This window comes from Pholcus phalangioides, unplaced genomic scaffold (genome assembly GCF_987345545.1).
Source record: "Pholcus phalangioides strain wild (caught in Gottingen) unplaced genomic scaffold, Ppha-v1.0 ptg000015l_1, whole genome shotgun sequence".
In the NCBI taxonomy this organism is placed as follows: Eukaryota; Metazoa; Arthropoda; class Arachnida; order Araneae; family Pholcidae; genus Pholcus; species Pholcus phalangioides.
This window is the reverse complement of record NW_028301608.1, coordinates 85,827,493-85,851,378: the sequence shown is the minus strand read 5'-3', so window position 1 is coordinate 85,851,378 and position 23,886 is coordinate 85,827,493. Positions and strand designations below refer to the sequence as shown.

The 23,886-nt window shown below is 36.2% G+C and overlaps 2 protein-coding genes across 3 annotated transcripts; both read right to left on the bottom strand.

Moving 5' to 3' along the window:
- Positions 1–859: 859 nt before the first annotated feature.
- Positions 860–15,137, bottom strand: l(3)80Fg (dnaJ homolog subfamily C member 16 l(3)80Fg). The gene has a single exon (XM_089244641.1). The coding sequence runs from the start codon at positions 15,135–15,137 to the stop codon at positions 12,732–12,734; it is 2,406 nt and encodes an 801-aa protein (XP_089100767.1). The 3' UTR covers positions 860–12,731.
- On the bottom strand, positions 15,125–23,630 carry MED31 (mediator complex subunit 31). Of its 2 annotated transcripts, none has more exons than XM_089244643.1 (4): positions 23,549–23,630; positions 20,556–20,636; positions 17,325–17,421; positions 15,125–15,442 (listed from the first exon to the last, which is right to left on the bottom strand). In XM_089244643.1, the coding sequence occupies exons 1-4, from the start codon at positions 23,559–23,561 to the stop codon at positions 15,220–15,222; spliced, it is 414 nt and encodes a 137-aa protein (XP_089100769.1). In that variant the 5' UTR covers positions 23,562–23,630; the 3' UTR covers positions 15,125–15,219. The 2 variants fall into 2 exon arrangements, with proteins under 2 accessions (XP_089100769.1, XP_089100768.1); XM_089244642.1 differs by lacking the exon at positions 23,549–23,630 and adding an exon at positions 23,213–23,415.
- Positions 23,631–23,886: the final 256 nt, after the last annotated feature.

The window sequence follows — 23,886 nt, the reverse complement described above, 5'->3', positions numbered from 1 at the left end:
TTTAATCCGTTTTGATCAAATAATGCATAGGTAGAAAGAAAGAAATCTCGAGTTTCAAGCAGTTGCTGACAGGTAGCGCTAACTCTTTCTTTGGCTTCAGTGTTTGTCAAGATGGCAACTGCCCTCTCCAACTTCAAATTATCCAAAAAATTTAAAAAAAATTGAATTGAACACAATAAATTTTAATATTAAATGAGATAAAAAAACTCTAGAGGGAGTTCGTAAAATTAATTACCCAAAATTCAAGTTAACTAAGTTCTATGGTATTACAATGTTTTTAGCAAAACATTAATCATAATGAATTGCCATGCTGTTGCTGTTCCAAGCAAATGATTTCTTAGAAGCATCTTTATTGCTTATTTTGACTTACGAAGTCTCTTTGCCTTCACTCTTTAATTGGTAGAATAATTTTCTCATCACTACAAATAAAAAATCATCACCAAGGAAATCAATTGGTTGTGCTGTAATTGCAAATAATAATTGTGTACCGATCCTATACATGTTAGGAATGTCTAGAGCAGCTAACACAACCAGTACGTAAATTACCTGCAATTGAAGTGTCGGGGAGGAATGCTTTTTCTGTCCAGCCAAATCAAAGTTAATGTTTGTGTGACTTTTGCATAGCTCAAAATATGTGCCATCTCTTTCAATCACTTAAAACACCAGAAGCAAAAATGTTTTCAATCCACGCTGTAATAAAGGAAGAAAGATATAGTATAAAAAAGAACAAGGCTCTTAGCCACAGCTTGTTTTTAGTGTCCTGAAAAATTTGCTTTACGGACTTGAAGCATTCTTCCCCCGACTCTTCAATTTATCATTCATTATTTTTTCAATTTTTCAATACAAAGAACAAAACACATTGAACGCAATCACAAACTTTATTTCAAAAACATAAACAAAGATAACCTTTGGAAAGGATAAACAACATCAAAACATATAGCTTCACAAACTTTTAGGGCTATTGAACAAAATACTTAATTATATCATCAATGCAATAAATGAAGAATGGGATAAAAAAGTTCCAACGTTCATCTCATTTAAATCTACGCTAATTAAATCAAACATTTTCGTCCGAACATTAACAAGAAAGTTCATGCATTTCCACACCCAAATTCATAATTCGGAAATTACTATCCATTGGAATTAAAATTCAAAGCTAAGATTGACGATTTGTAAGATTTAAGAGTACAAAGGATACAGCTATTTAGGAAGGTAGAATTGGTGCATTTATTGTAAAATTTTGTTACCAAAAAAAAAAAGTTTTTTTTACAAAGTTATGGAATATGATGCTCATTTATAAGTCTAGAATTTACAATTTATATTTTTTCAACCCGTAACTGGTGTGGTGGTGTCATTTCGTACCCTATGCACTGCTCGTATTGCCATCCCAAGAAAGAAATGCATTTTGTCCATTGTGTTATAAGACCTTTCAAGCTGATTGTTTAAACGTGTTTGAAAAATTTATGACATTGATCAATGATATAAAGGGAGGAAAAAATTGAATGAAGTTTCCATGGGGGGCAAAATGACCACACCACTTGCGCAAGGCTTTTTTTTGACTGACTGCCGAAGTATTCAGATCAGAATGAAGTCTTGGAAGAGCATCGTAATTTCAAAAACTATACCAAATTAATCGTGAAACACTAGATATCTGAGGTTGACCATGAGGACAGTGCTGTTAGTGACCGTACCAATGATTTGTGTGCTCAACATGTTGCAGTATTGTTCACGAGGATTTCGTTTTGACTTCTTAATAAGCTTGTGAAAATATAGATATTATTTGAATTTGTGAATTTTATTTTCTGAATATATATTAAATCTATTGAATGCATGTTTTGGTGAAATATCATTGAGAAAATAATTAATGATAGAAAAATTATTTAGCGACTTAATTGATGAATGAAGTCATGCAAAAAAACCCATTGCTTTTATGAAAACCCTTTCGATTTTTTGAAATGCATAAATACTTACTGGGGGGGGGGGGGGGAGAAATGGTACAACGATGCACAGTTAAGGGTTAATGGCTTTTTCAACAATCCAAAATAATTACAAGTAGAATCACACACTTCCAAACCAAATAGAGGCAAAAATAAAAACTTTCACATAATAAGAAAATGACCATCTTTCTTTCCCACCTGGGGAAACTGACACGACTTTGTTATGGGAACGAAAGGTCCAGATAAGTGGTTTTCAATGGTCTTTGAGATGTTTCACACCAATGAAGCGGGAGGCTATGACAGAGTTCACCTTCATTCCATATCGGTGCCCTTGCCAAAGGGGCTTTCGGGTAGGTATTAATTGAAACACGAAATAAGCTGGTCTAGATAAGATATTGCATTAGAGCGAAGTGGTCCCCTAACTTTTATGCCACTGCTAGAACTTGATGGAAAGGGAGTGATTGACTTGACCCTTGGGTAGGAAATTTTTATTTCTCAATACACAGGGTGTTCTGTTAGTCCTAATTTAGCATCCCGTTTGATGGCACAGTGGTGGTCGGCTGAAGTTGGTTTTCCAGCTTCCAGGCACGAATGCAAGTCTTCTCCCATTTGAAAAAAAGTTTCTTCACAGAGAGCAGGCAGACCTACAACATGATGCTGACATAACATGAAAATTTTTTTTATTTCTATCTTTACTTCAGAATATAAAAGACAGGCAGCACAAACACAAAACAAGCGCAACTCAATAATATAAATATGTTAGGATCACACATACACTCAGAACACACATTTCTGCATGTAGCGATTCTTTAGAAATTCCGCAGAGGAATATGTACTAGGTGCATGTATGATTAAGTAATAGTAGTCCTAATTTAGCCTTGATCGGCCATTCATTATAGAGGTATGGCTCTAGTTTTGCAAATGCTGAAAATCTGTTAAAGAATCACTCTATACTAGTTTCGAGAGTGAAAACACAGTGGCAAAATAAAAAAATTCATACGGTACTTCTGTCCTCTAACCTAATCTTCCTCTAACTTCAGATAGGAAAGACTAGGCACCAACTTTCTAGATGCCAACAAAGAAATCCCATGTTTCTAAGCGCAACATTTGCTTTTCAGTGAATATTGGGGTATATTTTACCAGTTTTCAGGTCATAAAAATCCTAGCCCTAGTAATTACACTCCTCTCAAAGAAATTTAAAGGGGCAATTTTGTAATTATGTTTAATGAAAAAAGAGAAATGTTCTTTAAAAAAAACTGCCTAAAATTTAAAGGACTATTTTTACTCCCAGATGAAAATTTCGGACTAAAATTGAATTTTGATGCATGAATTGTGCATCTAGATGCATATTGGTGAACACTGGGTGCAACCATAAGGCATAATGTGAATTCTCCACATCAAAAGGACAACTAGCAATATAAGTGGGTAAAATGACAGCTAGAAAGACAAATCTGTGAGTAGTACAAAAAATTATTTCTTATACACAAACAGTGAAAGGATTTTTTTTACATGATGTTAAACTTCAACAACTTTGTTTAACTTCCATTAACTAACGGTGAATGCAATATTTCAGTTTATATCAATATCATAAGCATTCAATATTCTTTTTAAATGCCATCAGTAGGGCTTGACCTAAAGACGAAACGTTGTTGCTGATTGGTTAAAAAACCTGAAAAATTCAGGTTTCTTAGCCAATCAGCAACGTTTCATCTTTTAGGTCAAATGAAATGGGAAGTGTTTCATTTCTTCGTGAATATAAATCCTAAATATACGGTTGGCACTCCTAGTATACATAACGAAAGACCATTACAATAGGTCCCAAATTTTTTCCCATTTCTGCTACATTATTTTTTAATCTAACACAGGCCTACATATAATGACTGGTATATCATTCAATCCACTGCAATGTCCGAACTAAGCTTCTCGTCCCCCGCCCCCTCCAAAAAAATGGACAAAATCCGACATTGAGTATGTTTTACCTTAGCTTATGATGCTTAGGAAAGAAAAGATAAAGTGTTGTACTCTTACGGAAAAACCCTGAGGTTAAGTAGCACCCTCACTGGAAAAAGAACCATAGTAAGGCGCATGAGTTGACTGGATGGTTTTGAATATTTCTTTCCTCGCTTACCATTCTAAATTCACAATGGTTGATTTTTCGCACAATTTCACTTAATTTCTTAATGAGAGAATATATTACACAGTATATACAAATACAAAGACATAACAGGCAAAATGGCCAACGAGGTGGCTAAGAAAAAGATGCTCATAACAAATATGGATGTTGTATATTTCTAAAATACAGCAACCCAATTAAAAATGCAATTATAAAGACTAAAACTATACATACATGACAAAATATAATACACTGCCCACATAAAAAATACTCATGTTTGTCTTATTCTAATTATGGATATGCAGGCAAGTGAACTTATGTTTTCATTCTGAAAATTATTCATTCAACATGGCTGTCTTAAATGAACTGAGCGCTTTATCTTTAGATCTTAAATTTAAAAATCTGGTGGAAGTTGATGTTGAAAGCCAAAATAGTCGAATCATTCCAATGAGAAATTTGCTGACTATAATTAAAAACAAACTGTGATTCAATGATTCTTGAGAACAGTTTGGGTTTTTTTTTTGTGTGGTCAATCATGAGAAGGGAAATTCTAACAGTTTGAAAAGGTGAAGAAGCTAAAATTTATGCTTTTTTAAACGTTTGATATAACGACCTCCTGGTATAATGTGTTTTCTGTAGAATGAATGGGCTTTTATAATGAGCATCGGCTGTGGCAATAGAGCAGTGACTCTTACACATACTACTGTGGCACTTGAGACGATATTGCCTCTGGAATAAAATTAAATTGAGCATACTTAGGTGTTTTACAGTGCCTGGAAGTTAAGCAGAGGTGCCTCAGGGTATTTAAAACTTTGTCATTCCAAAGGGTGCTACCAGCGTAAGAAGTAAATGAACCCCTGGTATGCCATAAATGACTGAAATAATAAGTATGACACTCATTTCAATCACAGAAAGCGTATCATATAATGCAATAACTTTTAACTTCATTTTATACATAATTTCTATTTTTCTAATCAGTTATATAATAATTTCTGATGTATATACTGTACATATATAACGGTAGCTCAACTTACAAGAGTCCTGACTTGAATATAAGATGCAAATAGCGATGGCAACTTGTGGGAAAATTTGTCCATGTGGGTGATTTCTTAGCATTTGTGGGAAAGTTTGAGAGCTCATACAAAAAAATAATTTTTTTGATGGAAGAAAAAAATAAATGCAGTGCAATACTTTTTAAGTGTAAAAATATTTGACTCGGGTAGATGCAGCACCTTTTTCAGAACATATGTGAAATATTTACTCAAAGGGGAAATTTTTAAGGGAAAATTTTGCTTGACGAGGTTACCATCACTGGATACAAGAGATATTTGCAAAAGCTCCAAATTTCGAGCAAATATCTGACTTTCACGATGAAAAAAATAACCATTTGACTCAGGACAGCCCTAGCATTTTGAATAAAGCTACCAGCAACGTCAGCCAGTGCACTTGTTCTGTAGTTCTCTTCAAATGTTTATAATTATAAAATATTGTTACCTCCTTATGCCAGAAACATGAATGCACAAATTTCAAGAAATTGGGAAATGGATTTCAAATGTTTACTCCTGATTATGAATGTTATTTTCCTAAAATGCTTTTCAATAGTGGTTAAACATTCACATTTCTGACAAAACTTAGCAAAATAAGGGAAATATATATATATTTGTAACTATTTGATAATTTTATTTGTCTTTCATCAGGTCATTTCTGAGAATATTTTTATGTATCTCTAATACAAGGTTTGTTCAAAAAGTATCCAACCATTATTTTTCATTCATAAACCAATGAAGCTAGGGATGCATTATTTGGTGCACATATGCAATGCATGCACCTAGAGTGCATGCTTGAATTTTTATTTGCCTATAGAAGCTGCTATTGCCGATGTGGAAGAATTGAGAAAGTGTGAGTGCTGTCACATTTTAATTTTTGCCAAAATGACAGGAAAAACTTCAAAAACACTACTGCATCAAATTTTGTGTACAGCTTGATGATTTCAGAGTGGAAACAATCAGTAAACTTCAGTAGACCTTCGGAAATGAAAAAATGGGCACTGCACAGATAAAAGAGTAGTACAACAACTTCAAAGATGGCAGCATATCAATGGAGATTGAAGTATGTCCCGGTAGGCCCTCAACATCCAGAAATGAGATCATTATTGACCAAGTGAGGACTCTGGTAATGTAGCAGGATTGAAGCTACGGTCGTATTTTTTGCAAAATGTGGAAGAAAATTTTAGAATGTGAAAGTAGTAGTCACTTTCGCAAAAATGCGTACAGGAAGTACAAAACAAGTAGACATCTATCCATCACTCATTAGCATTTTTCTAAAGGTTTTTTTCCCATTTTCAGTTTTTTGCTAAATGAATTTTTTTATCTTCAATCCTGTGATGTAGGATCATCGAACCATGATAAGAGAACTCACAGACAAGGCAAGCATTAGAATTGAATCCATTCATTCCAGATGATTTGGGCTTCAGGAGATATTGTCATGCTGACCATCTTCTTTGACTCCAGTGGCGATCACACACAGCATGGCACAACCCAGGGGCGTAGCCAGAAATTTCGTTCGGGGGGGGGGGGAACCAAAGTGACAGAACAATGGATTTGGCCATCTTTTTCCCTTTTTACAGTCATTTTCTCACATTTCGGGGGGGGGGGGGGGCAGACCCCCCAAGTTCCCCCCCCCCCTCGCTACGCCCTTGGCACAACCATCACCAAGGAGTACTACCAAACATTCTAAATCACATTTGGCAGCTCCATCACGATTAATGCAGTAAAGCTTGAGAGGCCATGTGGAAAGTTGCTCATTTACTGTCGTGAAAGTTGCCGTCAGATCCCGAGAAAGAATACAGATAACAAGACATTTTTTATTATGAGCTTGAGGCAACTACTATGGCACCTTCATTTTCAACCCAACTCGTTAATGGCAGTAAATTGCATATAGAAGTGGTAGATTGATGCAGCAGCGTTGTTCAAGTTTTTACTGCCATTTTGTCAAAAACTAAAATGCAATACAGCTCACACCTCTTCACTCATTGATGGTCTGCAGACAGGAAAAAATTCAAGCAGGAACACTAGGAGTGGCTACATATGTGCATTATATCATGCCTCCTTAGCTTCATTGGTTCACACACAGAAAATTATGGTTGGATACTTTTTGAATAGGCCTCATATTTACTACATTGTGCATTAAAGTTCAATTCAAGTTTGTGAATAAATATCTGTTCCCTATATCTGTGATCGGCAGATTTCACACATTTTTAGGATTGTCTTTATTGACTGAGGGCCTTGTTATCCAAGGAGACTCCAGACCATTGCCCATGGTTAATAGAAGCTCTCCCTCCAAAGATTGAACTCTTCTTTCTTTTTTTTTAACTTTTACTAATCATTACCTTTTATCAAACAATAATTATATATATATATATATTCATTCTAACTTTTTTTTAAATTTCATCTATTTTTTTATAGAAACACGATTAGATTCATTTTACATTCAACAAGACCTTTTTCAAACATAAAACAATAGCATAAAAAGCTTTGAATTTTGCTGACGAGAAATCCAGACGTGTATGATTCCAGATGGCAAGGGTCTCAGAAATATGCTTCACGTGGAATTAATGCATATGTAATTTTTACAGGGCGTTTGATTTTGGAGCATTGATCAAGTGCCGGCGAGCATCAGCTCAGGCATGACCATTAAGCACTCACACTCTTAGTGCTTCCAGGAGCACCATGGTGCTCCGAGCAACAGGTTGAAGACTGCTGGTCTATTACTTTAAATATATAGTAAAGGAAATGTAAATTAAAGATCTTAACAACTTAACAATTCCGCAATGTCCATGCGCTACGAGATTAACTTCAGATTTTTTTAAAATTTCTTTCAGAGAATATTTAAAAAAAATCGTTTTGAATTTTCTATTTTGATTTCCACTTTTTGTTTCTCATTCATTATTTTCATTCATTTTTTTCTATCAGGGATTCACCTCTCATTTAGAGTAATAATGCATTGTTAATATATGAAACTATAGCAATCTGATTTCTCTCTTAAGATGGTAAAATGTGAATTTAGATTTTGAGATACTAAGATCAAAGTACAGTCGAGCCCATTTACAACAAAATCGGATAATACAAAGTATCAGTTATAATGAATTTTTTTTTGTCCCTAAAAGAGAGAACCTGCAATACCAAAATAATGTTAAAATTATCACATATAGGCATCTCTCGCTTCAAGCGCAATTAATTCATTCCACAAAATATTCACTTAAAGTGAGTTAAATTTAACATGGGTAAGATAGGGACAGGAGTTTTCTTCAGAAGGCTAAGGAAAAGGTAACCCCAACTTCCAGCAATAGAATAAAAAATTTTTTAATGAATTAATTATGCGAAGTTATAAGTAAATCTCGTGAATAGAGATGGAAGGCCATTTCTATAAATATAAAAAATTTATATTTATAGAAAAACCTTCCATCTCTATTCACGAGACTTACTAATAAGTTTGCATAATTAATTCATTCAATCCAATTCATTTAGCCCAATATATCAAGGAAACACATATTTCTTGGTATAAAACCTAGAAAATATGTTTCTTTGATATATTGGGCGGAGAAAAAGCAGTCTATCTTTATTTATAATATCCCACCTGGGGGGTCATTTGCTTAAATTAAGAGAGATGCTACTGCCTCTACTTCAGCGCCCCATGCTATAGTGCATGAAATAAGGAACACAGGGTTGTGTCGCCAGTGGTGTAGATGGTAGCACGCTTGACTGGAATGCAAGAGGGCCAAGGTTCGAGTTCCAGTAGAGACCAGGTGAGCTTTTTTTCCAAGTTCACCTTGGCATAAAATCTGGAACATGTTTCCTTGAAATCTTGTCAATTTAGGCTATATGAATAAATTTTATTATTTTTCACCTGTCTTCGCTACTTCTGATCCCCAATGCAGAATGTTTAGCACTCTTCTGAGATGAGTCCTCGACTGACTGGAAATGTTTTGCAGTAAAAATCCCCATTCATTGTGAGTGTTTTTTTGCACTTTTTCTTAAAATTATTCCAAATTGTTCTGCAGTAGCGGTAATTGTTCTGTGACGTACGTCACAGATTTTGGCACATTCTGCTTTGGGGCTTCCGATTTATTCTAGTGTGTGAGTGTGGATGTATTCTTTCCCAAGAGTCTGATAACAATTTTAATGAAAAGTCAAGATTCAGCTGACAAGTAGCATTCTTCGTCTCTTTATAAAAAATTTAGAAGAAAAGCTAAAAAGATTCTGAATATTCCAGGCAAAAATTGACATGTTTAGGACCATTAAAATTTCGATGCCGTTGTAGATGTGTTATCAACAGATGATCATTAGTAAGATCTAGTAAAATGGATTTGAGCATTTCCTTCCATGCTGTCTCATCAAATTTCTAAAATTAGATTTTCAAAATCGGGTAAAGTGAGGGATTCCTGCATAACAAATTGCCATATTTATGGATGTTTGACACAACAAAGGTTTTGGCAAGAATGCATTTTTTTTTTTTTTGGATTAAGTTGCATTAAATCAGAAATTATCTTTCAGGATCAAAATTAGATTGCACACTCGAGATACTATTCCAATAAAAGGGCCACGGGTATGTTCTGTCCGATCCACCTGTTGCTAGATGGCAATCTTCACCCAGATATAGATACTGCTGGTTCTGTTCATTAACCATAACTACTCTAAATAATAAAAAAATCGGCAAAACGAATTTCATTATGGCAGTCTTTCTATTCCTCAGGACTGACTAACAGTTTGACGGACCACTTTTAGTAGTAATGTGGTTTGGCCATCAGTGACTCTCTTGCCTCAGTCAATGTTCCGTGACTTTCCAGAATAGTCCAGTCAACAACTCAGGGATGCCATTGACGTGTTATAATGCGTCAAATACCTTAAATTTCGGGGAAGGATGCATAAAAATTTGGTTCACGCGCCCTACGGGATGCGTTAAAAATATGATTTTCTAAGGTTTTCCAATTTTGAGTTGGCTATTCCTTTGAAAAAAAGCTTTGGTTGCCACAAAAATCGCACAGACATACAACACAAATATGTATACATTAAATTTCAAATCCATGAAAAACCAATTTGGAGGATAGATTCAGGGCTGCACTAGGGTGGTGGTGAGAGCAGGTGGGTCTAGTTCCCCAGGGCTCTGGAAAAGGGGAAATCATCCTTTATAACTCCTTCTACATTATACGGGGTGCCAAAATGTGTGCTTGCCCCATTTGAGAAAGTATCTAGTTGCAGCCTTAGATGGCACCACCCACTGAACACAAAACACGCTGAATGCTGGGCACACAAACACACTTGAGTTTCACCAACACAAATCTGACATAGCTCCCATATCCAGGTGTGAAAATATGTGGCACTTAATGGCAACAGATCAGTGGTGGACCAACAGGGAGGTAAAATAAAATCATACCAGGAAATCGCTTCGCAAGGATTGGTATGAAATCCTTGCTCATATGAATAGAGAGAATCGGAAGGAAGACTAGTCTGAGAGTGTGTGTGCTGAGAGAAAATCTCATTTGCTTTTTAAATTTAAATCAGAATATATTATTGAAAGAGCAAAGATTTCTTTTAAGGAAATAAAAAATCAATCAGAAGGGTATTTATAGATTGATTTATTAGTAAATATATAAATTTGTGCCTCTAACTTTTAATTGCAGTAGATCCTGCTTATAACACTTTTCAAAAACTGTAATAAAAACGTTGTAAGCAGGAAAACACTTCAAACAGGAAATCTTAATAAGAATTACTTAAAGTTGGGACCATGAAAATCAGTTGTACTAAGTGGAAAAATGTTCTAAATTGGAAAGTTATAAACGGGATCAACTGTATATTTCGTTTAGATTTGTTATATGTGCTACATTCCATGTTAAATTCTCATTAATGGGCTTCTTTGCAAGCTTTTCCTACTAGTAGACATGAAAGTAAATTAACCTTTGGATAGAACATGTTTTTAGAAATGAATCATTTTTGATTCACAGAGATACCACCTCCTTCTACCCAGAATATGGCCCGCTACCATCTCAAAAAAGATATATAAGCAGGTGGTGAAAGACCTGGGGCATGTTGGAAAAAAAATTCATAGAGATACCAGTGAATTATGGGGAAGGGGGGCATACTTTTTTCAAGATAATTTTTTTTGAGAGGACCCAACTTTCACTCAAAAGGGACCCAGATTTTTTGAATACCCTGGGTGCCGGGACCCAGGTAAATTAAAGTACAGTGGCATCTGACAACTACTTAAAATCACAAAACAAGAACACATAACATTGACAGGTTACCCTTAACATAAGACTTAGAAAGCTACTAACTCAAGTCTATGTGAATATTGTTAACATTTGTGATTTACACGAGCAATTTTCAGTTTACCGTATTCCGTCGTATTAGCCAGCATGGTAAAAAAATCAGGGAACACAAGCTATTTGAATGTGGAAGTCCGGTCCATTCCCGGCATGTCGGGAAAAGCGAGGTTCAATAAGGATCGCAGAGCACTTTGAAAGTCAGGCAATTGATTCATATTAATTCCTGCATCTCTGGAAAATATGCGTATTCCTCATATGCTGGTCCCTGTTTTTTTGCATGCCAACTGATGCGGGCGAATACAGCAATTAGCATTGATTTTTCAAGTCTGTCTGAGGACCGCCTACACCAGTTTTCTAAACTTTTTGTTCCATGTACCGCCTTCTTCACGATATTTTTCCCTCATCACCCAAACTCAAGCTGATATGGATCCTATACTAAATCCTAACTTCTATTTCCCATGATCATTTCATTGCTCTGGTGGGGAGGGGGGAAATATTTCCCGCTTTGGAAAACACTGGCCTACACCACCTCTAGCCCTTACAGACCATAGGTTGAGAAAAGCTGTTTTTCCCAAGTGGATTCCTCTCATAAAGCTCATGTATTTATCAATCATGCATAACAAATATCGGATATTGGGAATGTTTTTCCACATTCCAGTGAGACTTCATTATATCTGGGCTCGACTATATTCATTGAACTAAGTTGAATTTAAAGTACGTGTAAAATTCAATTTATATCCGCGATATACAGATACATATGCAGTGGCAGTGTGAATGAAGCACATCAAAATCTTTACGATATCACTCAATAACATTCTTTTGACGTCACATATTAACATAAGCTAGGGGAAAAAGTTTACATCTAATTTTTCATATTTTCATGATCTTTCAGCTGTTTTATAACAGTCTTACTTCATAAAAACTGATTAAAGTTGAAAAAAAAAGACATCTTGTATTATAAGATCTATTCTAAGATAAATAAATAAGAAATTAGAAGGGAAAGGGGTGAACAAGCATAATAATATTTGACGAGCGGCACAGTTCACAAACGAAATCACAAAGTTCGAGTAACAGTCAGGACTAGAATATGAGGACGTATTAGGAAAAAAGACTACTTTGGTTGCTAATAGTTGGTATTTAATCAACATCTCACACATTTGCTTAGAAGGCATCATCTATCACAAGTGCCAAAAGTGACAGTTCAATGCAATGTTGATCGCTTCACTCTTCAAAAACAACATTATAAGCGTGCCATCATTACATCCGTGAAGCAAAAAGAAAAATATAGAGTAAGAGCAAATTTTGTTCTATACTGTCGAAAAACTGGCTCTTGAGAAATCTGAGTTTTTCTTTGAACATTTCACTTCATATTATCTGGCCAGTACTGTATGTAATATCTTTGGGTAGAGCCTTCAAATAAACGGTCCAACCAATTCGGCAGACCATCGAGAAGGTGTTCTTGAAACAGAATGCTATCGTACAAGCTGTCTTCTTCGTTCTTGGAAAGATTCCCGCATTCTAGATCACTGTTATCGGTCTCGCTGTTGCTCTCTTCGAAACCCATGAATTCTCCACTGGTGCCACCATTACTGCTACTACCGCCGCCACCGCTACCAGGTGCAGAAGCTGGGTTTCCTTTCTTAGTCTTTCCCTTGGAATTGAGTTCGGCATGCTTGGCATGATACACACAGAAGTACTTGCGGTGTCCATTAAGTGAGAGAACAGTGCCAATGCAATTTCTGGGGTTTATGTTAAGCTCCCGACGCTCACCCAAAGTTTGCAGCAACAGACGACGATACCATTCCAGGTTCTTCTCGACAATCAAGAAGGCAAACATGAGAGTCTTGTTCTTCCTGTAGGGGTAGACAATGCGATAAAATGTGGGCAACAGCTTCAGTTTCGATTCACCATCGACTAATAACACAATCGTCCGGCAGCCTGGCTTAAGAAGTCTAACAAGACCATTGTAAGTTTCACCTCGCAGTTCGTGCACATGCAAACGGTATTCTGGCTTCGCTTTTGTGTTCACCCCTGGTACTTGTTTGCCTTCTTTAGAGTATTTCTCTTGAATACTTTGTTCTTCTAGCTGGACAAGGTAGGACATGACGTATCCCACCAGAACTATGAAACCAATAGACATTATCACAGAGACCACTGGCAGGATCTCTTGACGAGTAATATTATCCCAGAGCAAGTCTCCCATAAGAGTGAGGCGATTAAGGATTCTTGTGAATAAACTCAGAGCATGTTCATCCGTTAAGAGAGCAACTTTGGCGTCATACTGCAGGGCATCTGTATTTTCCATGAACTCTTGCATGACGCTCCTAAGCTCTTCTTTTGTTGCGTTGATGTCATCGTCGATACTCCATTTCCTACTTAGCCATTGGTATTTGACCCTGTCATGCTCTTTCCTCCATAACACCACTACGTGCAACAAGGGTTCATCTGGCGCATCTTGACCCTGGCACAGGGCCTTGATAAAGTCCTGCTGTTTTTCTTCGTACAAAAACATGAACCTTGCACGTCCTGTTGGCTGTTCAGAGTAACGGATGAAATCTCGCATGACGGCTCTTGAAGCGTCATACTGGTTTTCGTTTTTGGTCACCAATATGACGCACAAGAACTTCTTGGCTCTCACTATCTCCGGCGGGCACAACTGGTCAAAGAGAACTTGTGAGGAAAGCCTTGGCAACATTAAAAACTTGTTGGATTCTATGACATCTCTCATGACTTGAGTAGACAACTCTGTCATGCTTACTGTGGCGACGGGTCTAGAGTAATCTTCATTGAAAACAAGCAAAGATTCCATCTGAGAATGAACGTTATATCTCCTTTTGATTTCCTCGGTTTCCGGAATTCCCAAACGGATGTGACCGAAAGCAACTCTCATTCTGAAACGGTAAGCCAGGAGCAAGTACCTCAATCGAATCGATTCTGCTTTACTGAATATGAGCGCCCTAACTCTGTTGTCGTGCCATCCCTGAAGAAATTCCTCAAATGTGGAATCGGTGAGAGTCTGTATTGTTCTTGATGGTATCATGCGGCGTGTAAAGTCCACGACTTTAATAAAACTCAACTGGGGTTCTCTATAATGAATCGTGCGGCCATCTATAACCCCTATAAGATATGGCACAGAGCTCACACCGATTTTGTGAGCCAAAGCACTCTCCTGCTGAGCATGAATAGCTGCAAAGTCGAGACCAAGAGGTTCTAGTTCTTGCACAAGGTTCTGCCAGACAGGTTCAGCATGTAGGCACGGAAAGCAAAGCTCCGTATAGAATAGTATAAGATATGGTTGGAAATTACTGTTTGGAAGTATATGGTTCTCATATGCTTTAGCTGTAACGGTAAATTTATGATAGAGAGAACCCTGGTTAAACTTGAAGTGGAAATTGTACCCGCCTTGACTGAAAATGGATTCGAATGGGTCAAAATCGAATCTTTTGAATTTAGTGTAATCTGGCTGTTGACGAAAGTTAGGAGTGTCTTCTGTTCTACCATATCGATCAAATAACCTCCGTCTTTCAGGGTCCATTAACAGCTCATAAGCTTTGTTTACTTCGATGAACTTGGATTCGGCATCGCCATTCTTGTTCTTATCGGGATGATATTCTCTAGCAAGCCTTTTGTAAGCGCGTTTTATATCAGGGATCGAAGCAGACTGAGAAACACCCAAAGTTTTGTAGGGATCATTGAGGGCTGAAACAATCAAAAACAAACAAAAACTTGATAATATAAAAAAGAACAGTCTGATTGCTGCCATCATTTAAAGTTTATTAACACATAAAATAATAAATAAAATCTTCAGGAAGTTCTAAGATTCTCCTGCACACAAAGTCTGTGGTGATTCAGGCTTGCCTTGGTGCAGGCTGAGACACAGCTGGAGCAGTAGTTGCAGCTGCCGGATTCACCTCGGGCTGAGAATGGAGAAGCCTTGTACGTTTCCGAGTGTAATGCTGCCAGTGAAGTATCTGTTGATCATCAATGAATTTGGCACACTGGGCGCTTGTTATCTCCCTGCGAAAATGCTCATACTGCAGCAGTTCAAGAAAGAAAAGGCACATCGGGTACCTGGAAGGAGATAGAAAACAAACCATTAGCACAAAGTCGGAGAATTGTAAGCAGAATAAAATCTCTTTTCAGATCATTATTCTCAATTCAGTCTTCTCTGTAGAAGATTTTAACCATCTCTTCCACCTAACCCTTACTTTGCACTTCGAAAATTTCTTTATTACAGAAACTTATTTGAACAGTCTATCTAATTTTAGCCACATCTCTTGCCTTCTTCAAGTACACTTTAACTTTATTCATAGTGTTGCTAGTTTTCAACTGAAATTTCTTTGATGAATGCATTGTCCCAGAGTTTTCTTTCATATTTTGTATCTGCTATGCCGTTTTCATTCTATTATGGTTATTATCTGATGAATATTCATCGGTGGCAAATAAAAGCAGCAAAAACCTAGATATGTTATATAGATCATCATATGAATCTGAATACTGATGGAGTTTCTTCAAAGGGACAGCTTTGAAAGGAACAAAAATTGTCGGCATACAGCAAACACCATAATGAAACCTGTTCTTCCACAATATTTATATTACCATAAGAAAAATTTCCATTTCATGAAGTTTCGTAACCATATTAATGCAAAATCTCTCTACAGCAGCGAAAAGATGACAAGTACCCTCATAGTAGGTAGAACTTAGTTTTATCTCTAACCCAAAAAAACTTACAAAGTTTATATTTTAGATAAGTTCAAATGCCTCAAGTTGCATTAAGAAAAAGTCATGAAATTTCAGTAACCTGAGATTAACCATTTGGGCACAATTCTACGTCAAAGTAGGTTCATGGTCAAAATTCACCACATCCCTTGTTCTACTAGTAATTTTTTTTTCTTTTCCCCCTCCTAAATTTCCATTTACTAGATTTTTTGAGTTTTGGACATGCATACATATGTATTACATACAAAAGCATATTTGTATATCTTGTGTTAACTGTGCTGTAAACAAATATTTTTGTTCAAATTTTGGTCATTTTCTGTGTATATATGACTATATTTATGTACCCTGAGATACAGGTTCCAGCTTCAAGCATAATAAATATATTATAATGTTGTCGTCTTCTTCCCAATTATCAAAGCTCAAGAAACAAGTACAGCAATACCTCGGCTAACAAACATTTTTGTTGATATGGATGCATGCGATAAACAGCCGCATCGCGAGCTGAATTTCTGTGCCAATCAATATCAGAATTACTACCACTCAAGCCCAATTAACTTACGTCCACCTCAGAATCTTTTTTCCAGATGTATCTGCACTTCTCTTTCTGAAAGTTTTTGAGCCATTTCATGTAAAATGAAAGATTTGATTAGTAGAAAATGCATTGAAAAACAAAGTCCATGTTTTCAGACCATGTGTTCTTTCAGTGCAAGACTCATCACATCAAACTGAACAGTCTAGGCATTCCAGGAGCTTATTTTTTTCTATCTGCATGTATCGGACACAGAAATGAGCTGACCAAATCACAAATGGATGGGGACAACTATGAACTCAACTAGGTTTTGTCAACACTAGCTTTAGCGGATTAAAGCTCTGTTGGCTGTGTAACATAGTGTGAAATGAAAAGATCTTTAATATTTCATCTTCCTGCAGTTCATTTTAGTCTTCAGTCAGTTTTTGCTGTTTTTATAACATTCCTTGATATTTTGAAAAATTAATCTTTAAATTTTGGGTAGCGCCTGGAATGAATTAAGCAATTTTTCACAGAAACATATAGGAAATAGAATTCGGCTAAGAAACGCGATTCCAGAACCAATTATCTTTGTTAGCTGAGGTATCACTGTATATATTGTCACATCTTTCAAAATCAACTCAGATATTTCTTGTAGACAAGAAAATATAACATTGTATTAAAAAATGTAAGGGAAAAAAATATGTTAATAGCAAATGAGCTTACTTCAAATACTTGGCATATTCAGGTTTTTTCCAGTACTGAAGATATTTCAAATAGCTTACAAAAGCTTTGTCTTTGAGGTAACCTCGTTGAGCAAGAACTGCAACGATAAATAAAAAGTAATAGTGAATAAACTTGAAAGAAAAAATTTCATTTTATTCATCAAATTCAGTGGATGCGAGTCATGTTGAGCTGATGATATTGATGTATTCCTATTCAGTACTTTGAAGCAGACTTTGTTAGACTATTCTTGGAAAACCGCAGGTGACAAAAGTTTGAGAATCATCATGAGCGGAGGTACAGAGAGGTGGGTCATAGGGGTATCGCCCCCCCCCACCCTAAAATCAATGATGCATGCTTGTGACATAATGCACCTGTATGTACAGTGAAACTTGTCTAAGACTGACACTATATCAGATGGAAACCTCTCAAACAAAATCAAAATATAGTCTGTTTGATGATTAGTGAATTGATTTGCACCTTTATAAAATGGAAATCTGTGTAAAACAGATTATTATTCCAGTCTTTTAATGTTCCAGTCTCGTACAGGTTTCACTGTATTGGCATCACCATGCCCCACCCCCGGGATCTTCAAGCCCATCTGCTTATGAGAAATTCAATGAAACTGCTCCTGAAAGTTCATCCAGCTGCAGTGACTACCTTGCATTTGTCATGCCTGATATAGTCTAAGAGCATGACCCATTTTCCAGGTATATTTCAGTTATTTCCCCGTAATTTTGCCTTCCCAAATTTTTATTATAAAAACTGTCCATATTTTCACAGAAACCTACATGCATTCAAATTATTCCCTGAAATCAAACTACTACCACTAAACCATACATGTACCTCGTCCATACTCCTCTGCTGAACCTCTAATGAATTGGAACATGTTGGAATGTGTGTATGTGTAGTGAAACTTGAAGTGAAGTTTGTTTGTGTAATGCTTGTTATGCGTAGTGCTACCTACCATCTGCCACCAGTTTTTTCTGACTATGAGTGAAGTGCAATGATTGTATATTGAATAATTGTATCGTTGTAGGCCTGCTGTTCTCTGTGGCGAGACTTTTCAATGGGGAGATTGATTTCAGCTTCAAAGCACAAATGTGAGCCAAACTGATTATTATGACCATGAATATTCATCTCACAAATCAACTGTGATTTGCAGTAACACTTCATTTCCTGTTGTTGGTGATTTTTTTTTTGGAAATTTTAGCAATAGCCTAATTGGAAACGGCTTAGTTTTGGTATCATATTTGGCAACAGTTGCCAATTTCCTATACTTTTCTCAAGAAAACATGGTCACTTTGTTGATTGCATAGACTAGGAGATTTTCGTTAGGGTATTTTTAATTCCACAAAGCACAATTTGAGTATTTTCCTATAAAGATAATAAAAATTTGAAGAATTTGGTTTCTTCTGACTGGGGATTTTCATGAGGCTAAAAAAATCGAAAGCAGTGTAACCTATGCCTTTAATACAATAGTAATGCCACTTATAGTCTGTTTCAGGTTAACTTTGCAGTGAAGAGGAAGCTACGAGGGAACCGCATCACTCGTTGCTATGACAACTAAAGCCTTTTAACCTATGTATCAATGCGCGGCCTCGGTAAGGTATGGCTGATTCTCGCCAACCTCGCAGAAAAAAAATATTTTTTTCGTATAACGTAATGCTTGTAGAAAAAATTGCAGTCAGTAACAATTAGCTAATGAAAAAAAAAACCATCGTCGATACTTTCATAAATTAAAGTGCGGTTTTCGAAAAAAAAAAAAAAAATTTTTATTGAAAAGTATCTTAGTAACTTCTATTAACCCGGTTTTCATGTTTGAATTTGGGAATAGCCCCAAATAATAATAATAAAAATGATAAGGAAAAATTTAGAATTCTTTTACTCACTTTTCTTGCCGAAATTTCCGTCGCTCACCCCCCTGAACGCATATACGTCGATGCCACTTATTATCGCTACAGTTTTAGTCATTTTTTACGGATTCCCATTCTATAGAATCCTGACTTCAAGTTGTAGAACTATCGGATTCTCTATTACTTATTAATTGTTGTTGCTCCAACATGTGCTCCATCAGGCCATCTGCAATCCAAAATTCCTCTTCCTTTCAATAACGTGCTTTATGCATTATTGCCAAAAAGAACGGAGAACGTTTTAGCATGTCTATCTCTAGTGAAAAGATACAACTGTCACAGAAGGAAAAAATACACTGCAAGCCTAAACCATTGTGGGTCTCTCTCTCTCTCTTGCTTATTTATATTTATCTGGAAAGACAGCCTCTGTGTGTGCTGTGGGGGAGAAGTTGGTGTGGACGCAAAAGAGACATTACTTATGCCAACACCCTCCACTATCGGCTATTGGAATTCAGAAACCACCCCTATCCTACGAACACGGCAAGAAATAGATAATTAAAAAAAAAGGGGGGCGCCGTAATAAAGAGTGGAACCGTAACCTACACCCATAAAGAGAGCCTCTCACAATGGTATCGGCGCTGTCATGAAAGAGGGACACTTCCTGTAATCTATGAGTGAATATCTGAATTCGTTGAAGGCTATTTTCGGAAGAAAAAAAAACCTGATTGAATATTCGTCGTAGGCCTATAACTACATTCAAAACTCAATGGAAAACTCAACAAAATGACGATATAATATATATATATAATTGTGCAACCAAAAAAAAAAGCACGACAGTGATATTGGCAGGGAAAATTTCTTGGAAATCGCGCCAAAATGTTCTTGAGCTCGCCATGGATTTTTGATAATGGTAACCAATATTTTTTCTAATTTAAAAATTTTAAACAAATATACATTGGTTCAAAACGGTATTTTTTCAGTATCTTTTTCGAAATCATAAAAAAATTTGAAATATTCTATATAAATGATCATCAGAAACCTCCGATGTATGGGAACTATATTTTGCGGCGAAGGAATACACTCTCTACCTTTCTCTTCACTGCAAAGTTAACCTGAAACAAACTATAGAATAGACATATATCACCTTTTTGGGTCCCTGGAACACTTAATGTTGAAAACACAGGATCCTTGATAAATAAAAACATAAAAGAATTGTATAGGGCTTGTGAATTAAAAGTTTGCACATTCCCCCCACCAAAATTTTGGGTGTTTGTTACACTATAGTGTGTCAGTGACATTAATTTCATGGTGAGCGAATATTTTATCAAACTTGACAAAAATTTGCTTCAAAATTGCAAAAAAAAAGTCAAGATACACTTACAGTTCAAATAATGTGGGTTGGCTAGGCACTGTATAAACTCCAATTCTATTTGAAACCTAAGCCGCTGCTGATCATCACTTTCTGCACCAAACATACAATAGATAACGTAAGAATAAAAAACCAAATAATTTTTCATATGAATCATGAATTAACAAAGAAAACACAAGCATGTTTAAGAAAAAGTTGGCAGGACATGCCTTGCAATTCAGTGCTCAAATTCCTCAGGAACTATACATGCATGAAATTACTGGGTAAGACTTGAATGGAAAACACTGTCCAGCAATACAACATTCGCTCAGAAACAAATTAATGTAGAATTTTGTAGAATATAGTATAATCCTTTTTTCCTTCTTTGGCAACTTTTTTGTGTAATTTTCTGGCATGTTTTTTTTTTGTTTGTTTATGCGTGTATCGTTATATATCATTTCCCCAGAATGCTATTGTTTTTCCTGTTGGAATATCTCATTTCGGACTTGTTCTATCAGGTTATACATTTCATGATATTTTTATTAATGTTTGCATACCAGCCGTTATAGTTTTAATCCTGTGATCACATTTTTATTGAACCCAGAGACTGTTTCTGACCAAACCCAGACTATTGTGTTTTAACCTTAGAATACTAACTCTACATCTCAGAAACAATGAACATATCGGTATTTAACACATGGTTTTTATTTTTTTATTTGTGTTTATATTCTAGGGTTAAAAGTTATTTCCATTCCAAAGAATATTTATTTACATATAAGAAGTGGCCATCGCATTATTTGAAAGGAGTCCTGGTTTTCATTATTTTCAATTCCGTATCTAGTCTAGAATGTTATATTTTTAATCTTGATCCTTTATTTATCCTGAGAAAGTCATTGTATTTGCCGTTTATTTTTTATCGTAATTTTTTTATTTTACCAGCCATAGCATTATTCCTTTTTTGGTGGTTTTTTCTTTGGTAACAAAGACGTCTGAAAGCATGAATATTATATGTATATGTAATTATACAACTATTGCTGGTTGGTAGTGCTACATGGGTTTACTTTCCAAAATTAAATTGCAGATTACACATTATTACAAATGGAAAAATACTCCCATGTGCTTCTTATCGCAGCAGCATGACCAAGTGCCTTGGGATGGGAGATCCAAGTGTCTTGGATGGAGGGAGAGGGTAGGTACAAACTTTTGTTGGTCTCCAATATTGGAGGAAGGGAAGAGAGATTGGTCTTGGAGAGGAAAATAGAGTGTGTGCACACGGGAAAAAGAGGGGAGGTAGAATTCCTTGTCTTATTACATATATACATATATATACATACACCAAGTATATGTTCTTTGCAATCCCCCCCCCCCCACCCCCAGAAAGAGTTTAAACAACGGGCTTGACAACTTCACATGATGCTTTCTGAAATTTTTCTCGCTATTCACTAAAGGAAAAAAATCTCCACGACATCACCAAAAGGGTTTATACTATAGCCGTTCCAGAAAGGAAAAAAAACAATCTCAAAAATCTCATTTTTTAGGAGGCAAGATATAAATTTTTCTCGAAAAAAAACTTTATATATAAATTTTTTTTAACTTTTCTCAGACAGTAAACCGGTTAATATAAAAAAGAAGGTACAAATACCAATTTCAATTTGCATTGCCTCCAAACTCTCACTTAGTAATCACATTTTAAAAACTTTTACGTGCAAATACCAATTTTTTAGTCACCAGAGACCTTGGATTCGTCAAGAGAACTGTCTTTAGACATTAACTTTCTTTTTTAGATGGCGTTGAGGCAGATAATCAACGGATTATGTGCTACTGGTCACTTATTGGGATGACTATTGGTACAATTTTGAAATTGGGATGATTTAAGATCAATTCTTAATCTTTTTCAGCGGATCATATTTTTTTCGTGCCCCCTGCCCTATCCAGAGCCTCCTCTACCCTCATCCAAGAAGTGAGGTACTTTCTACTTACCAAATTTAGTCTAATCGAAACTAAATTTATTATGAATGAAATTTAATAAATCAGATCAATCTCTGGAATCCTGGCTAGGCACGGATTCAAATTGTGGATTATCATCTCTCCCAGGAGTCAAATTATATGGTAAAAAATGGTTGGTGTAAAATACGGGACGATCCAACGAACCTGCACGATAAGTCGACCCTCCCAACACATCAACTGTTGTTATGGGGGGGGGGGGCCCTCCATACTTCCATTATAGTCATGAGGACCCAGGTCATGCCCACATAGACCCAAGGGTTAAGATGGCCCTGGTTCTAAGGACGGATCTGATGGATTCTGAAAGTAGTAATATTTTTCAACCATGTTTCACTTTTAAAGCTATTCTCTTCACAGCTCTGACTCCATTCGCCACCTTGTCGTGAGATTCACCTTTCTTCTGATTTTCTCTCGTGGCCCCCCCCTAGAATATCCCAGGACCGCAAGGGAGCCATATGGCCCCAGGTTGAGAACCACTGATTTAAATTGCATTCGATAGTAGCTTGGCATTCCTATTTATCCTTGCGCGACTTTTTACTAACCCCCAAAACACTCCCACATAAAACTTGGCTGGTTTCATCACCAATTGGCAGCGTCCCAATATAACCGATTAGTACTAATATACCTCACACTTTAATTTCATAATTATCCAAAAAAAGGTTATGCTGCGACTTAAATGTACATACCTTCACATGAGTCATGCATATTTACTTTTTTTTCAAAATTTAAGGCAAAAATTTCAAAGAATTAAAATAAGCGTCATTAATTAAGTAATATTAAATCCTATCCTAAATAAACATCGAAGGCCCATTTCAATTCCTATCAGTTGAAAATAAACATGAATATTGAAGTTGTGTTTGATTTATTCAATTTCAGATTTAATAAGAGTTTTCTCTTCAGTAACACGTGCAACTTAAAGAGTAAATATTTAAAAACCTAAAAATGTGTCATGAGATGTTTCCACGACACTAAAATACTTCGCAATTTCACAAATTTTTAGAACGAAGCACTGAAATACCAACCTTTTATCGACATTGTTCAAACCCAATGCACTATTCCTTCCCATGGCTGGGCTTACTTGAGTATCCGGTTGCTTCGCCCGCCCATAAGTGGAGCGCTAAACCTCAACTAACGGTAAAATCCTGATCCTACTTAAAATTAAAAGGGGTCATTCAAGTATAACGTCAGCATCGATGGGGGAGGGGGGGGGGGGGTCCGATTTGCTGACTTTTGATGACAAAGGGGGAGGAGGGTGGGGGGGGGGTTTGGATGATGCTTACGTCATCAACCACCCTTTATGAAGATATGGAATACTCTTAATGGCATCTTATTCGGTGCGTCAAACACGGAAAAAAAAACT

What these genes read in the sequence shown, in the direction of transcription:
- MED31 (XM_089244642.1), bottom strand. An exon ending in CAACCCACATTATTTGAACT is followed by an intron (nt 17,422 to 20,555) that starts GTAAGTGTATCT and finishes TTATCGTTGCAG; the next exon opens with TTCTTGCTCAACGAGGTTAC. An exon ending in GAATATGCCAAGTATTTGAA is followed by an intron (nt 15,443 to 17,324) that starts GTAAGCTCATTT and finishes ATCTCCTTCCAG; the next exon opens with GTACCCGATGTGCCTTTTCT.